Raw genomic sequence first — 18,554 nt, 5'->3', positions numbered from 1 at the left:
AAAAAATCAGGATTTTTTTCCATTTGTATAAGGGTATAACTCTGGAACGGACGTACTTATGGACAAAGGTACAACGTAATGCCCCTTTGCAACGGTGGGGGCATACACATTCTATATGTTCTATCTGAGGAAATATACACCAACGATTTACATTAAATTGTGCAAGAATTTGTCAATGTTTCTATTGTACATGGTGGAAAAGGACAGCTTGTCTATTATTTTTTTTAATAACCTAACTGAATTATTATTGGTATACGGCAGAATAATCGCATCTTTTATGGTCCTAACTATTATATACTGTTTTGATTCTAAAACCTTCATGACAACCATGTGCAATGACCATTCATTGAATTTTGCCTAATTTAATCAATTGTTATATTTACACATTTTTATGCCCCGTTGTGGGCCGGCGGAGGGGTATTAAGGTTTATCCTTGTCAGTATGTCCCAAAGTTGGTTTCTGTTCTCTATCTTTATAAAAAAGAAGATGTGGTATGATTGCAAATGAGACAACTGTCCACAAGAGACCACAATTACACAGACATTAACAACTATAGGTCACCGTGCCTCAAACAAATGTTATGAAACTTGATCACATTGCTTATTACCATAAAACACAGACTAAGGTTGAATTTTGGTGGTGTCACTTAAACCGTCCAAGAGTTATGCCCCTTACAAATAGAAATATTACTGAATTTCCCGTTTCTGTTCTCTAAATTTAGTTTGTCTTTACCAAATGCTATTAAAATTATACACAATGCTTAAAACCAACAGATCAAGTTTGAATTTTGGTGGTGTCACTTTTACTGCTCTATGCCATGCCTCTTTATAGAGGGAAAAGTTGCTGAATTTCTTGTTTTGTATTTATTTCTTTAGTTTGCCTCAACCAAATGTTATGAAACTTTTATACAATACTCATCACCATAAACGTTAGTACACAATTGGTGAGTGTCACTTTTACCGTACTTTAGTTATGTCCGTTTATAACTTTTATGATATGCAAGCGGGAACATCATCTGTGTCCAATGGAAACATTCCGCATTTATTTCAAATCTTTTGCATAAGTTAAGATTATTATATATTATAATAGAAAGAAAGGGTTTGTAGTTCTTGTCAGATTTTTACGAAACTAATACTTTTGGTATAAGCAATATCTCAAACAAGTTATACATTGGTGGCCAATCGACTTTTATAAAAGCAGTTATAACCCTTGAAAATAATAAATTTATGGAAAATAGCCCCTAGCGCTCCCACAGGTACAATTCTTGCTAGATTTTTAATAAAACTTATAAACTAGTTTAACATCAACAATATCGCGGATAAGTTTTATAATGATGGACAATGGACTTTTTTAAAAGAGTTATAATCCTTAAAAATATTTAAATTTATGGAAAGTGGCCTCGTTAGCGCTCTCAATGGTACAAGTTTTTTATTTTTTATTTTCAGTTTATTTCTGATAGAACGGACATATTTTTGTTTAGATCACCGTTTCAAAGGAACTGTGAATTTTGCCATCACTTGGCGTCCGTCGTCTGTACGGTGTTAAATATTTGAAACATTTCCTCTGAAACTACTTAACCAATTCCAATGAAACTTAAACTGAATGATCCTTAGAATATCTATAATAAAGTGTGTGTTTTATTTTCTATTTTGTAAAAAAAACAAGGCCGCTATGGGTAAAAATAGAACATAGGGGTAAAATGCAGTGTGTGGCTTATATCTCAACCACTAAAGCCTTAACAGCAAATTTTCAGATGAATCTAACAACCAATTGTTGGGTTGCTGTCACTAAATTGTTAAGTGTACAGAAATTTAGCAGTTTTTGGTTATTATCTTGAATATCATTAATGACAAAGATAAACTGTAAACAGCAAACAATTCATCCTCTGCCATTAAAGCGGGAGGTTTGGCATGCCACAAAACCAGGTTCAACCCACCATTTTTTCATAAAATGCCCTGTACCAAGTCAGGATAATGGCCATTGTTACATTATTATAGTTCGTTTCTGTGTGTGTTACATTTCGGTATTGTGTCTCTGTTATATCGTAGTTCTCTTATATTTGATATCTCTCCCTCAGTTTTAGTTTGTAACCCGGATTTGTTTTTTCTCTATCAATTATGAATTTTGAACAGCGGTATACTACTGTTGCCTTTATTATTCAGCAAAGTAAATACTTATCAAAGGTACCAGGATTATAATTTAGTACGCCAGACGCGCGTTTCGTCTACATAAGACTCATCAGTGACGCTCATATCAAAATATTTATAAAGCCAAACAAGTACAAAGTTGAAGAGCATTGAGGATCCAAAATTCCAAAAAGTTGTGCCAAATATGTGCCAAAGTAATATCTACAAATAAGTTTATATGACCAAAATTGTCAATTGAATCCATATGGAGTTATTGCCCTCTAAAGAAATTTTTCACAATTTGTTCTAGTTTGCTTACTGTGAAAAAAATCTTCTTAATCTGAATATGCTAAATCAATGTCAGCCCAACTTGGGAGTATCTTGTATAAATTTTGTATTTTATTTCCTTGTACTTCAAGAAACTTAGCCACTATGGCTAAAATGGAACATCGGGGTAAAATGCATTTTTTGCTTTTGAAGAAAAAACGACAGATACAAAGAACATTTAAATTGAATTTTTAAGCCACTCATTGATATATATTGAAAAGCACAGATAATCATTGATACAAGATTTAACCAAAAAATTACAGGAGATCGATTCAGGCTCTTTAAAGCCTGTTGTTTAGAATAAAAATTTAAAGACAGTCTGAGACTAAGTTTTTTTTTACATAGATTGAAATGTAACTTGGACAGAGTCTAATTTAAAAAACCATGAAATAGCATATAAAAGTTTTTAATTTCAATTTGCACAAAACAAGTGTATTTAGGGACGCAGCTATCCTTCATTCAGTCATCAGCTTTTCATTTTTTTTTCTGTTGTTTTTTTGGGTTGTTGTCTCTTTGACACATTCCCAATTTCTAAAAAAAATCTTAATATATAAAAATTGTGTGGGGGTTCTATTGTTGCCCTCACCCTTTGAAGAAATTTCATGTTTTAAATTTTTAATATTTTTTTTAATTTTGAAAAAAAATATTTTTTTTTCAAAAAAAAGGGGGCCCCATGCCCAGAGAGAAACATTTTCCTTCTACACCAAAATTTCTCTATCAATCATATATTTTCATTTATTTATTACCAAATTTGTGTCAGAAATACACGTATAAATGGAATGATTTAGCTTTTTAAGTTCAGAATGTTTCAGTATTCATCTGTTTGGTAATCTGAATTTTGGTGAAAATTGACAATTTTTGACTAAAATTATTTTTTTAAAGAAAATAAAACACACGACTTTCTTTTTTTTTTTTTATCAATATATAGAATGTGGTCTTTCAAAATTTGTGAATGACATGTCATAGTATTGTTGGTCTTGGGAGATAAACAGATTTAAATTTAGGTTTTTTTGAAATTTTTCATTTTCGAATTTTTACACATTTTCAAATGGTTGCTATGGAAACAAACTATTTAGTAAATTAAAAATTTTAACGTTTTTGTATAGTTTGGTGTTTAGTTTGTCAATACTGTAAATATTCATATTGTTTGTATTGATTAACTTTATTTCTATGGTTCTTTAAAATCCCTTATATTTCATTTTTTAAAGGCCACTTATTTACATATTTAGGCAAAATTTTGTAAGGATGGTTTCCATGGCAACCAAGGTTCAAAGGAAAAAAAATAATACATAAAACTAATTTGCATACCTTACCTTCTTCATAAACAAGATATAAAGACATTTCAAGAGGGGTCATGAATCGCCTATCAACAAGAACATGCATCATTCTTACAAAAGACCGGTACTTTAAAAGAGTAAAATGTTCCTTCATATGTTGAACACGTATATCAACTATGTTTATTACTGAATTAAAAAAAGAGTCCAAAGATTTTTTGTCAGCTTTACCCGTTTTATCCATTTCAGACAGTAAGTACGGAGTGAGTCGTGGATGATAATACGACACTCATTCCAATTAATAATTGACGGGGAACGATATTTAGGTCCTTTACAGAGGAATACTTTTAATGGGTCCATAAATGTATTCGGAATTACTACAATAACATGAAGTAGGCGTATTTTCATTGATAATAATATCTTTACACAATAGGCTATCATTAAACACATATTTCCTGGTAGATATCTTGTAGATATAACAAATAAGAGGGAGCTCAGTATTATCAAACTATCTTTTAACAGAATGGTCGTTTAAAATACCGGAAATATTTACAAAATCAAAGCCTTTATTAGGATTGCAATATGCAATTTTATTTAATTTATTAACCGGCAAAGAACAGACCTTTGTTAACAGATAATGTCTGCCGTTGCTTTTTAAAATAGAAATTAGGTGCGAAATATTTGTATGATTGGTTCGAAATTTTCTTTGATTGCGATTTATTCTACGAACATGAGGAACTACTTAGCCAATTCAAACCAAACTTAAATATTCATTAGGTCGAGTTCTAGCAGCCCCGAAATTTTGAGATGAATCTAACAACCAAATTCAGTTGTTTCCACTTATATATCATTTTATTTTTGTATCACCTTTGTTGAAAAAGGTATACAGAAAATCATAACACTTTACATAACATTGCGTTGTTCATTTGTTGAGGAAGCATTAAATGTTATATTACAACGGTATGATCAATATAGCCCACAGCTTAACAGATTATCATTTATAATTTCTAATACATTGGCACAATTTTTGAAGTTTAGATTTCTGTTTTTGGTTCATAATTTTGATACCTTACAGTTCTATAGGTATTTCTTGTCAAAAAGAAGTGCTCTATCTGCATGCCAGTAGGCTGTCGCATTCCATTAAATAGTGGTATTCGTCAACGATAGCAACTCTGCAAATAGGACACTTTTTCTGTTCTAGTGGAATGTTTTACCATCTACCGTTTTTAATCGCTAGCTCATGATTCATTGTTCTTAACCGCGACATTATTATTTCGTCTTTATCATCGAGTATGTTAGAGCAGTTTTCAAAATTGTGTGATGTCTTGTATAGGCGATAATTCAGAGTTTTAGGTGAATAATTTACCTTTCTGACCATGACTTGTAAACTGATCTTCTAGTCTTTGTTTAATTACTGATTTAATGTTAGGTGTTGTCTTTTGACATGAACATAGGTAACAGAACCCCCAATTATCTAGAATACTTTTCATCTTGTCTAATGTTGTTTCTTGTGCCAACTTGAAAAGGTATCTAAACATTACAGCAGCGAGCTTCCTTTTTCGTTTCGAGTATATGGTTTAAGATGTAAAAAAAGACTTATAAATTTGATTTGAACTTTTTCTAGTATGTCAATGTTTTCGTAACCCAATATTTCGCATCCATAAAGCAGGATAGATTTTACCAGTAAGTCAAATAACTCTACGTGGCATTTTATTGATAAATTGTGAATTATTCCCTTCCTTAAAACTTCGTACAATGCACTTATTACTTTGTCCTTTACATATTATTGTTTGCATTGTTTACAGGTTCCTGTATTGCTTAAAATAATTCCTAAGTAGTTACAGTCATTTAAAGTTTCAATATGAAGATTGTTGTATCGGAAGTTTGTCGTTCTTCCTTTTGAAAAAGTAAAATCTTTGTTTTAGTGGCATTTACTCGCATCTTCCAGGTTTTGCAATATTGTAATAAATCTTATTACATTTTCCGAGATGAGTTAGTCCTCTATTTAAAATCTCATGTTTACGCCAGACGCGCGTTTCGTCTACACAAGACTCGAATAGAAAAATGTTTGAATGGCCAAATAAAGTACGAAGTTGAAGAGCATTGAGGACCAAAATTTCCTAAAAGTTTTGCCAACTACAGCTAAGTCATTCAAGTGTAATGAAAAATAAAAAATGGCGACAGATTTTTTCTTGCCTGACACCGATTTCACAAGCTGATGGTTCACATATTTGTCCATTTTAGCTCAAGCTGGATTTTATATTCTGGTACATGCTCAGAATAGTATGAAACATTTTCCCCTTTATACTGTTGTTCGGCATTTTAAAGTACAAGAAATTACGATTAACCGTATCGAAGGCTTTTTTTAAAGTCTACAAATGCGCAAAATAGTGTCTTTTTCAGTGTTGTAGAATTTAAATTCGAGAGTTCAGGAGAAATATGCTATCAATTGTTGAGTATTTTTCTCGGAAACCATTTTGATTTTCGTATAGAAGATACGTTTGTTCTACCACTAGATTGGTACATTTTAAGGAGATTTTGCAGGTGTTTTTTTTTTTATATATCATCTTGAATATTATTATTGATAACGATAACAATAAGCAGCAAAATGTTCGGCAAAGAATGATCATCAAATTATTTATATTATGAAAATTGTTAATTGACCCCTTAAGGAGTTATTGTCCTTTACAGACAAATTTTCACCTGGTATCTTTGATAACTATCTACACCACTGGGTCGATGCCACTGCTGATGGACGTGTTTTCCCCGAGGCTTAGCAAGCCCAGTAGTCAGCACTGTGGTGTTGACATAAATAACAATTATATGGTCATTTTTATAAATTTTCCTGTTACAAAACTTTAAAATTTTCGGAAAACTAAGATGCTCTTCAACTTTGTACCTGTTTAGCTTTACAACTATTTTGATCTGAGCGTCACGGATGAGTCTTGTGTAGACAAAACCTGATACCTTTGATAACTACTGTCACAATTTGTTCATCTAGTTTGCTTATTTAAAAAAAAATCTTCTCCTTTGAAACTGCTAAATGAATTTAAGCCAAACTTTGGCTGAATGAGTTTCAGAGTACCTAGTACATATTTTGTATTTTACGTCAAGAAACATAGCCAGTTTGACTAAAAAAGAACATAGGGGTCAAAGGCATATTTTGCTTTTAAAGAAAATATGACAGATACAAAGAACATTTAAATCGAATTTTTAAGTCACCCATTAATTTATATTGAAAAGCAAAAGTATTCAGTTAGGAAAGATTTAGGCAAAAATTTACAAGTGAGCGATTTAGGCTCTTGAAAGCCTCTTGCTTTTGTAAACTGTATATATTTGTGTAAGTTTTTCATGATCATGTATATGTTTCTTTTGATAACTCATAAAAACATTATTTCTACTACTGCTATTACAGTACAACAACGCATAGCAAATGTTGTGCTGGATATTCGGACTATACAAGTGACTGCAGATATCGTAAGTGTCCTTTTACATTTAAGTTTTACTACATTGAACCATATATCATTGTTTGCTGATAACTTATGTACACGAGACACGTCTATTTTGTTCTGCCGTTTACCTTTTCAATGATAGCGGATATGAGTTAGAAAAAGTGTGACATATGTATTTCATACTAAACTGTTTTCATAAATTCTAAATGTACCAAATACGACCCTAGGTTTAATCTTTCTCTTATTTTCGGTATTTATATCCTTGATTGCATATTTCTACGTACAATGTACAATGACTGTCCTAATTGAGAGGTCACATTAGCTTTAATCATAAACTAACGAATAATGATTATCTGATATCATGTTTTGGAAATGATTTGACATTAAAGTATGTGTCTCCAAAATATAGAGCGCGGGTTTGACCAAACGTTTCCTCCTTTATGATTATGTGATCTTCTTTTACATTCCCCTTTGTTAAATGAATAATTTAAGTTAACTTACCACATTTTGCCATACAAATATATAACTCGGACAAAATTAGATTTCAACACAAATTGTGGATCTCTAAAGAAGAATTTTGGAAAATGATTTCAGCTGTTATTCTTCCTCAGTCATAATAACCTTCCATCATTACCGGACTGAACAAAGAAATAACACGACGGATGCCGTATACGGTGAGGAAATGCTTACCCTTCCGGAGCACATGATTTTACTACCGGTTTTTAGTGGAGTTCGTGTTGTTTCTTATTTATTATTTGTAACTGTTGATGTAAATGTCTTTTGGTTTTGTGAGTCTTTTTTTTAACTCCTTAGTTTTGATTGTTAAATCGATAGAAAAAACAAATCCGGGTTACAAACTAAAACTGAGAGAAACGCATCAAATATAAGAGGTGTACAACGACACAACAGAAACACAACATTAAAATGTAACACACACAGAAACGAACTAAGCATTAGACAACATCCGACGAGAATAACAAATAAAACATCAAAACTAAGTACATGAATTTAGGATAGAAAATAACCGTGAAAGGTCTTTTACAATATATTTTTTTCTACTCAAGCTCTTTGTAATGGAAAACCTACTCCGCTTGGAGGATGTTCTGAGGTTAATCCTACAGATGCAATAAAATATAGAGGAGGCGGAAGTAGAAATCAAGGAGAAGGAACGTGTGTATCACCTGGTCTATGTGCAAACTGTAAAGACGGATTTTACGCAGATTTTGCACTATGTACAAGTAAGAAGACATAAACCATATGGATACTAACATTGAACCGGGTTCTTTATACTGCATATTTAATTAAATATATGATAGCTTGTCATACAGCTATATATTTTAAATTATATTTTAATATGTTGTACAAAAATGTAGAGATAATTATGATGTTGTATCCATGAGGCATTTTTAATTTGCCTAAATCTTCATCACATGAAGTAAATTTGCATATTCCATATTATGTTTATTTTAAATCTATCAAGGTTTTTTGAAAAACGTTCTTAGCTCTTAAAATATTCCGTCATTATACAGTAAAAAAACACAGGTGCAATACACAGTTGTATGGTATTTATAAGAATGATATCTTTGATGAGTTTTTCAATTTAGTAGGCGAGGCTTTGTGGAATTTTTTTTTCATAGTGCTTTGGTGAAGGAAAAAATTATCTTCTGTGATAGCACAAAATATCATTGTTATTGTCAAAGTTTTAAATCAACTATTAATTTACAAAGTATGAATTATCTTCTTCTCTAGAAAAAGAACATCCGAGCTGTATTTGGAAAAGTTTTTCGGAAATTTTAGTTCTAAATGCTCTATAAGTGCATTTTGAAATTTGGCCTTGTTATTTCTGTATTCGAGTCTAATTGTTAGGTCTTTTGTAGACTTACTCGCGTCCGGCATACAATTGTTGAAATAATGTTGTTAGGTCTAGATAGGGTCAGAGCGAAAACAGCCGAATTTGGATTCAGTAGAATGGATGTAAAGTCGTATTTCATTTCAGATGTGTTTTTTTTTCTTCTTCACGCTGTAAGATTATATATCCTCTGCATATGTAAACAATTTTATATACAGTTTGTATATCATAGTAAGACTATAACAGAGAGTGACCTTTTATTTGGTTGCGTATGATAGGCAAATTAATCAATTGAAAAAAGTATTTTTTTTCGAATAAAAATATGATATATTTTTCAACTGTCCCATTATAATAAATAACTCGTGTTAGGAGGCTTATACCTTTTAATATACTAATAAATCAATGATCGAAATTGCAATTTCTAGTATATCTTAAATTGTAGTGTTGACTATTTATATAGAAGCCCAAATAAAAGGACTAACCATCGAATTTTATATGTACCAGATCGTCTAGAATAGACAATACTGCTCAGATAAGGAAAACATCTTTAAACTCATACATAAAGATCATTAGTAGTAACGATACTTGTTCAACAGTCACAAATAAATAAATCATATGAACAGATAAAAAATGTACAAAACAACACAAATATTAAGAAAAATAAACATTAAATGTAAGTATCTATAAATATTTCCTTCTTCAGTGTGATTATGATGTAAAATGAATCATTTCAGTCTATTATGATTTAACCAGAACAATCTTTAAATTTTGTACACTTCAAAAATTTCAAAATTAACGTAGATTAGGTATAACAATTTATCACATATTTGTTATGAATACCTTAGGTTTTGCATATACAATAACCTCAAAATTGCCCGGGGCAAAAAAGGGTATATTGATATTGTGCCCTCCAAATGACGTGACGTCATTGCGTTCTTAACGACAATGGTGGTGCAAAACTCTCGCGCTGTTTGTGTATTGCCATATTCCAAATTTCTCGCGTTTGTGTATTGCCATATTCTAAAATAAATGGAAATGTGACAAACAAATTTCTATGGAGTAAATGATAAAAACTAAATTTGAAAATGTGACAAAAACTTTTGTGTTTTTTTTTAAAGATTTACCTGTTTTGTTTTATTAAATTGTTATAAATGAACTTTTTTTCCTTCTTTCCTGCAAAACTTGAATATGTGATAAATAGATTATAACATGTCTTTTCCATATTGGCCCTGGTATCATCCCTCGACCCATATCGGCCCTCGGCTAAAGCCTCAAGGCCGATATGGGAGTCTCGGGATGATACCAGGGCCAATATGGAAAAGGGCATGTTATAATCTATACACATTCTAAATAATTATCCTTTTAACAAAAATAATAATATGTGATAAGAACTGGTTAATTGTAATGTCTGTCATAAAGTTATCACATGTTTATATGTGTATAATACAATTATGATATGGCGGTATGGTTATTAATATTATATATTAAGACTAAATAACAAATGTTTTTTACTGTATGATAATAACATTGAATTAACGTTAACTTCATATTTTTTTTCAAATTGGTGCTTATAATTAGCGGGCTGATATGAAAAGTTTATCACATGCTTCGATTGTTATCGCATGGCATTCCGGTAATACTCGGCAAATCCCGGATAATACACCTCAATGCTACGTTTTCAGTGAAAAACATTACAAAGTAGTGTACAAAACAATTATTTGTATACTGGAAAGTATATTGTGTAAAATAAAAAAAAAAAAAAAAAAAAAAAAAATATTCATTTAAATAACGCATTTTTTAAAAAGTTTCAAACATAATTTAGAAAGTTACTTACAAAAAAGTTGACTTTTCCAAACAGTGTTCGATATGGATATTGTTGAATTATTTTATTTTGTCGATTCGTCCATATCAAAATATTTTTCTTCTCTGTTGAGGCATATGATAGAAAGATTTCATACCGAATGTACTAAATCTGGGGTCCGACGTCCGTGAACTTTTCAATCTTTGAACTTCTATTTTGGAACCACGTAAAAGGGTCAATTGATGAATCTGTTATTTTTCTCCATTGTTGAAGCATATGATAAAAAGATCATAACATGTCATTTTTCACATCTCATTCGGCTCTTTGGCTGATATTGAACCTTGGGCTGATAATACATGCGATATGAAAAATGCCATGTAATAATATGATATTGTCATCCTTTACGACTGACTAAATAGCTGATTTTAAAGGTACACTATCTACTTTTCAATACAGCATGCACTGTGCTACAAATCTATATAAAGTCGACGAGCAAATGCATCAAAAGGACCACCGTAAGCTGTATTTTATGTAGCCTAGGTTGTCCAGCAATCAAGGGCACTGGACACGGCGCAGGCAGAGTTGCTTTTATACCACAAAGCATAGGTTCTAATACAACTAAGGGAAGAAGAAAAATGGGGAAATTTTCATATCTAACATTGTCGGGCTCCTTTTGAGACGAATCTTACTCTAACACTGTTTGGAGTAATTTTCAGACTTATATATATATATATATATATATATATGCAGTGCAGGCGATTTGGTGTCACGATATCACAGTAGCATGGGTTCGAATCCCGGCGAGGGAAGAACCAAAAATTTGCGAAAGCAAATTTACAGATCTAACATTGTTGGGTTGATGTTTAGACGAGTTGTATATACATTATGTACACAGCCATGTATCACCATCATTGATGGCGATGCGATGGATACATCTGTTGTAGAGTTGTCACTGACTCAGACGTACTTATAAATATAATTATTTTCTGTGACTGTATCTTACATTAATTTGTAGGATCCTTTACTATAGACAATTAAGCTGATCTGTAACAATAACATCTCCATGCCTCATATATCATGTACTGTCGTACGACGCTAGATTAAAACTGAAGAAGAAAGGTAACACACGACCACCGAAAGCTTTATTTTTGTGAAGCCCAGGTGGTCGTGTGGTTTAACGGGACGGCTACAGTGCAGGCGATTTGGTGTCACGATATCTCAGTAGCATGGGTTCGAATCCCGGCGAGGGAAGAACAAAAATTTTGCGAAAGCAAATTTACAGATCTAACATTGTTGGGTGGATGTTTAGACGAGTTGTATACATGTATATACAAAAAAATTATTTAAAAGTGGTACAATATTTATATATAAAATGGAGAATGGAAATGGGGAATGTGTCAAAGAGACAACAACCCGACCATAGAACAGACAACAGCAGAATGTCACCAACAGGTCTTCAATGCAGCGAGAAATTCCCGCACCCGGCGGCGTCCTTCAGCTGGCCCCTTAACAAATATATATACTTGTTCAGTGATAATGAACGCCATACTAAACTCAAATTGTACAAAAGAAACAAAAACTAAAAATAATACAAGCCTAACAAAGGCCAGAGGCTCCTGACATGGGACAGGCGCAAAAATGCGACAGGGTTGAACATGTTTATGAGATTCCCCCCTCCCCCTATACATCTAGACAATGTAGAAAAGTAAATGCATAACAATACCCACATTAAAATTCAGTTCAAGAGAAGTCCGAGTCTGATGTCAGAAGATGTAACCAAAGAAAATAAACAAAATGATAATAATACATAAATAACAACAGACTACTAGAAGTTAACTGACAAGCCAGCTGAAGACTTCAATTAAACTGATTGAAAGATTATGTCTTCATCATATGAATATCAGGCACAATCCTTCCCGTAAGGGGTTTAGTATCATACCATCATAACATATATGAGGAGAGCATAACCCCTGTCATGCCAACAACTGGTTTTTAAATAGTTCCGATGCAAAGACCCTACAAGTGAATCAATATATATATTTACTCTAAATATCAACACAGAAATGTTAAATTTGCAAATTTGCGAAAGCAAAGTTAATTCGTCGCTTGCCGGAATTGATTGCATAATAGCTAAATTATCTGACGTAAGGAATCGTAAGACGCAATCACCGTAAGGTACAAGTGACATTTCTACAACAAATAAATCCATTGCATCACCAGTGGATATGATACACGGCTGAAGACAAATATGTTATTCATAACTTTTCTTAATATCCTCACAACAATATCAAATCTGCTATTTTAAGGAAGCAGTTAATTGTACTTCCCTCGACGGGATTCGAGCTCCTGCAGTTATGATATTGAGGCAACACCGCCTGCCCTGTGTCCAGCGCTCTAGTCCACTCGGCCAACTAGTCTGAACTAAAAAAATAGCTTTCGGTGGGCTAGTGTTACATTTCCTCGTCAGTAACATCTAGAGTTGTAACACAGCATATGTGTATTATAAATGAAGAAATATATGGCTTAAGAAAAGTCATTAGTCGTATATGTAATGTATTGTTTTCCGTTTGCACAAAATTTGACATAGATTTGAGAAAAACCAAAATTCGCCATAGCTTAGGACTTACAAATCTTTCCAAAGATAAGGATTCTACAAATTCGGCCATAGATTTGGGATGGCATGACGTCATATTTGCCAAATATTAGGAATCTGTCATAGATATGGAATCCACCATAGATTAAAGTCCTACATAATATGTTTGCACCTGTCCTAAGTCAGGAATCTGATGTACAGTAGTTGTCGTTTATTTATTTAATTTTTACGTGTTTCTCGTTTCTCGTTTTTTTATAGAATAGACCGTTGGTTTTCCTGTTTGAATGGTTTTACACTCGTAATTTTGGGGCCCTTTATAGCTTGTTATTCGGTGTGAGCCAAGGCTCCGTGTTGAAGGCCGTACATTGACCTATAATGGTTTACTTTTATAAATTGTTATTTGGATGGAGAGTTGTCGCATTGGCACACACACCACATCTTCCTATATCTATGTAAAGATTTTCTCCATGGTTATCTAAATATTTGGATTATTTCTGTACGATTGTCAGGTTATTTATGGTAGTGTCTGTTTTTAATGGTTTAGAACAAAGATTTAATAATCATTTTGAATACATAGTTCCCTAGATCATGCATTGTTTATAGTTTTTACAACCGGGATACTTATATAATTCATATAAGTTACACCGTTGTTACATAATAGTTCTTACTGTTAAAATGTTCCCAAATATTTTATTTGTTTAGCCTTTATGAATTGGTATTAAAGAGAATAAACTACCAAGTGTCAAATATATGATTCGAACCCATGTATATTATTTCTGATTCTATTATCAAATCTGGTATTACATACGTTGTATAACTAGTACGTGCATATACATGACTTTGCATTTTTTGGGTGAAAATCGCTGTGTGATGTTTTCATATGCTCTTCGAAACTAAGCGAGAAGACGGTACTATTGCTTTTTTGTGAAAACGAGATATTTTCAGAAAGAAAGAAATATAAAGTTTCAAAGACACAATATATTCAAAGTTTCATTGAACATGTAAGTATATCTTATGATCATCTAAATTGTTTTTATATAGAAACATAATAGTTCCAAAGACTCGTTTTATACTATGGCTGGCTACGAACTACTAGGTTCTTTAATTTTATGCATTAAGAAACAAACCCTAAAAACGCAGTGTAATGTATCAAATTTCTGGTATTACAAAAAACATGTTTTTCTTCGCTTGAATCTTTTACAACACCGATAAGCGTCATTAAACATTATATATATATATATATATACATTTTGAATATGGATGTAGATTTCTCATCGATCAATCACTCATATGTTTTGCGTTTATATCAAATACATTTCAATGATATAGACATATATAAAGGCTTACTAAAACTTTAAACAGACTTCTTCAAAAGGATATAATTACCATACTTTTGTTAGGTTATTCAAGATGGAATATTTTGGTATTGATATTGATTCAATCATAATTTCTTTGCATCGGCAATAAACACATGATTCTAAAACCAGTTGTTGACATGATACGGGGTTATTTTGTCCATGGATTTATGAGTTTGAACAGCGGTATACTACTGTTGCCTTTATTTATGTTCTTCTCATATATTTGATGATGGTATGATACTATATCCCAAACAGGAAGGATTTTGTCTGATATTCATATGATTAAGACATAATCTTACGATCAGTTTAAAATATTTCTGGATCTGGCATGTTAGTAACTGAGCAGAGCCAATACCGCATAGTCAGCTTTAAAAGACTTCTTAATGACAAATGTAAAACCATTTGAATTAGAAAACTCACGGCCTAATGTATGTCCAAAATAATAAACGAAAAAAAAAAATGTAACGACAACCATTAATTACAGTTTCCTGACTTAGGACATGCCAATACATATGTGGCAGGGTTAAACATGTTAGTAGGCGTTCAGCCCTCCCCTAACCTGAGACATTAGTGTATGCAACATAAGAACAGACCATAAAAATCAGTTGAAAAAGGCTTAACTCATCAGATGGATACAAATAGAAATACATCTAACAACAATAAATCGCAAATACTAACAGCTAATTTAAATGCGTTGAAATGCATTATCATTTATATGATTATGTAAAAAGATTAACTGATTCCGACCGTGCGATATTTTCATGGATAGCCAAGGGCCATTAACACCCTTAGTAACTGTTGAAAAACTAAATATTTTCTATTTCAGAAATAGATTATCTTGCTGTATTCGTCAAATCCATCCGAAAATTGTGGTCCTAATTGAGTGTCAGCTTCGTACTTCATGTGAACCCTTAACTTTCGTGATTTGAGCGTCCAGGAGTCTTTTGAAGACAAAAAGTGCGTCTGTTGTACTAAGTTATAAGCCAGGTATCTTGGTTTTCGTTTTTGCAAATGCGATTTGACTGACTATATATTTTATATTGTACAAGTGATTACCCTATAATGAACCAGTATTCTTATTAAAATAAAGAATTTTGGTTCTGTTTCTCACTTTGATGATGCAACATTTACACGATTAAAGGTTTTTTATATTCTAAATATCAAGTATTGAATATTTCATTAACGGTTTAACAGAGAGGAATATGTTTGATGATATATAAAAGTTTTTTTAAATGAGAGAATGTTCAATGAGTTTTCCAACAGGAACATATAATTTTTGGTCTACCTATCTCCTATCTTTAAATTTTATCAATTGACGATCTATCAAATATATGAAATAATTTTTAATTATCAAATCTTGAAACTGTTATACCGTGAGCGGAAGTCTTCCTCCTATATTTGAATCAATTCCACGAATCTGACTAAATGTTCCTCCTATATTTGAATCAATTCCACGAATCTGACTAAATGTTCCTCCTATATTTGAATGAATTCCACGAATCTGACTAAAGGAACATAAGAAAACATGTATCAAAATTAAAAGGAAAAAAATATTTTTGAAATCGTCTTACTGTAGCCTTACCTCAGACATATTTTGCCAAAAGGTAAATTTCTTTTACTTAAACGTAAAATTATGTAGATTGGTAGTATTTCAAAATTTAATATTAGACCACTTAAGATATTTTAATATAGTCTTTCTTTAAAAAAGATTTACTCTTCACTGGAAGGCTGGACATGAAGTACTTTTTTAATAACAGAAACTGCAATTTATTGTTGAAAAAAATAAAGTACAATTCGTTGTTGAATAAAAATGAAAAGATCTAAGTCGACTTTTTGGTTAAAAAATCAACCAATAATTAGAAGACTTTTTGTTCAGATAATATGTAAATGTTTTGTTACTTCATAACACTGTTTTATTTTTAGTTAAAATGTTTGAGTCTTATTTGCTTTTAAATTAAAAAATAATTTCAATTTATGCAAATGCCTTGATCTCGATTGTACAAAATCAAGTTATAAGTGTTTCGAAATTTGATATTCGAAATTTTATTCATTTTAACTATAAATAAACTCTTCATAGATACCAGGACTAAATTTTGTATATACGCCAAACCAGCCTTTTTTTTTTAACAAAATGTTGGTTTTTAGTATAACATCAGTAAAAAAACAACAACATTGACTTGTATTCTCTTCATATGTTGAGGATTTGAAAATTGTAGATGTAGATGTTGTAAATTACGTCGGTAAACATGAATATGTCAAGCGTTTTGTACGATCTCCATAGATTATGAGTAAAGAACATATTATGGTTCAAATACAAAGACTTAGGCGGCATAAGCTAATCATGGCGCAATTTTTAGTTTTAAGCTTTTCAGTAATATAATTGATTTTGTATTGTGAGCCTTAGCCTCAGGTAGACGAATATTACATTTTGCGTATCGAATAATATGCATGACATCATTGAAGATTTTTTTAAACCACTTGGTTACGGTCACAGACGGTAAATGTTAAACAATCATCACATTTATCATACCAACACTTCCTCCTCTACAAGACAGTGGTGTAACAGCTTAAAATAATAACAAAGTACCTTCAAAACACATCAATCGATAGAAACCGACAACGCTGTGGTAAAAGTAAAGACGATAAAAAGATCGTTATGGGACATGCGTGTCACATATGACGTCGATATGTGACCTTATCACAATCCCGTCATATTTGCATGAACAGCACGACGGGTGCCACATGCACAGCAGAATCTGCTTCCCCTTCTATAGAACCTAATATCACTCCAACTTTCCGTGTTGTGTATTGTGAACTTATTTTGTCTGTTTATCTTTTTTCTTTTAAAATAATGGCGTTGTCATTTTATTTTTGACTTCTGAGTTTGATAGTGCTTTTGGTGTCTTTTGCCGCTCTTATGTAATACAAAAACCACTGTAATGATTTATTAAGTTGAAAGTAGTTTGTTTTTTATTGATGTATCAATATTTATATTACAGCAGCATAATGATGAAAAAGAACGTATATTATTTGCTGTTATGGCTCCTGTACATAACAATAGTTTTCTGTGGATAAGTTACATATTTTTTTATCAGTATGTATCAGTTTCGGTGTTTGAAAAATGATGAGAAAAAATGAAAATTTTAATATAACCATTAACCACTTGTTAGTATTTCTGCTAATCTAAGTCAGCTCTCTTCCTTTCTGTAGGTTCAGATTTTAAAATATTCCGAAACAATTATCATTATATTTATCACATGTTTGCATTTCGTAGTGACATTCAATAAATAACTACAAGAAGGGTGTAAACCAAGGACATCTTCTGTATTTTAAGCAAAATGGTATTTTATAAAATAGATAAAGGAAGATGTGGTATGAGTGCCAATGAGACAACTCTCCATCCAAGTAACAATTTATAAAAGTAAAACATTATAGGTCATCAACCATATTATTATAAAGGAGAATGTAAATGCACGAATAACTCAAATGTCTGCAACTGAAAACAACAATGTTTATGATTTTTTATGGTCAGTCATATTGTCCTATTTATTTGTCTTTGAATATTTTTTAACCATTACTGTATATATAAAAATGAAAGTTTTTTAAAGCTCACTTAGACTTTAAGATCAAGTGAACTTTTCTCGTCACTTTGCGTTCGTCGTCCGTAGTCTTCGTCGTTATCTTTTACAAAAATCTTCTCCATTTATTCTACTGGAACAAATTGAATTAAATTACAGAAGAAAGAAGATACATTTGAGCGACACAGGCTCTTCG

General features: G+C 31.7%; 1 protein-coding gene across 1 annotated transcript in view; it reads left to right on the top strand.

The window, feature by feature from the left end:
* The window catches only part of LOC143065345 (uncharacterized), a 44,711-nt gene that overhangs the window by 14,444 nt on the left and 11,713 nt on the right, over nt 1-18,554 (top strand). The window contains exons 4-5 of the mRNA XM_076238874.1: nt 7,143-7,204; nt 8,244-8,417. Of these exons, the coding sequence (XP_076094989.1) occupies nt 7,143-7,204; nt 8,244-8,417 (236 nt within the window). The remainder of the gene's footprint in view (nt 1-7,142; nt 7,205-8,243; nt 8,418-18,554) is intronic.

This window comes from Mytilus galloprovincialis, chromosome 2 (genome assembly GCF_965363235.1).
Source record: "Mytilus galloprovincialis chromosome 2, xbMytGall1.hap1.1, whole genome shotgun sequence".
NCBI lineage: Eukaryota > Metazoa > Mollusca > Bivalvia > Mytilida > Mytilidae > Mytilus > Mytilus galloprovincialis.
The sequence above is the reverse complement of the archived record's forward strand: the minus strand, read 5'-3'. Positions and strand labels throughout refer to the sequence as shown.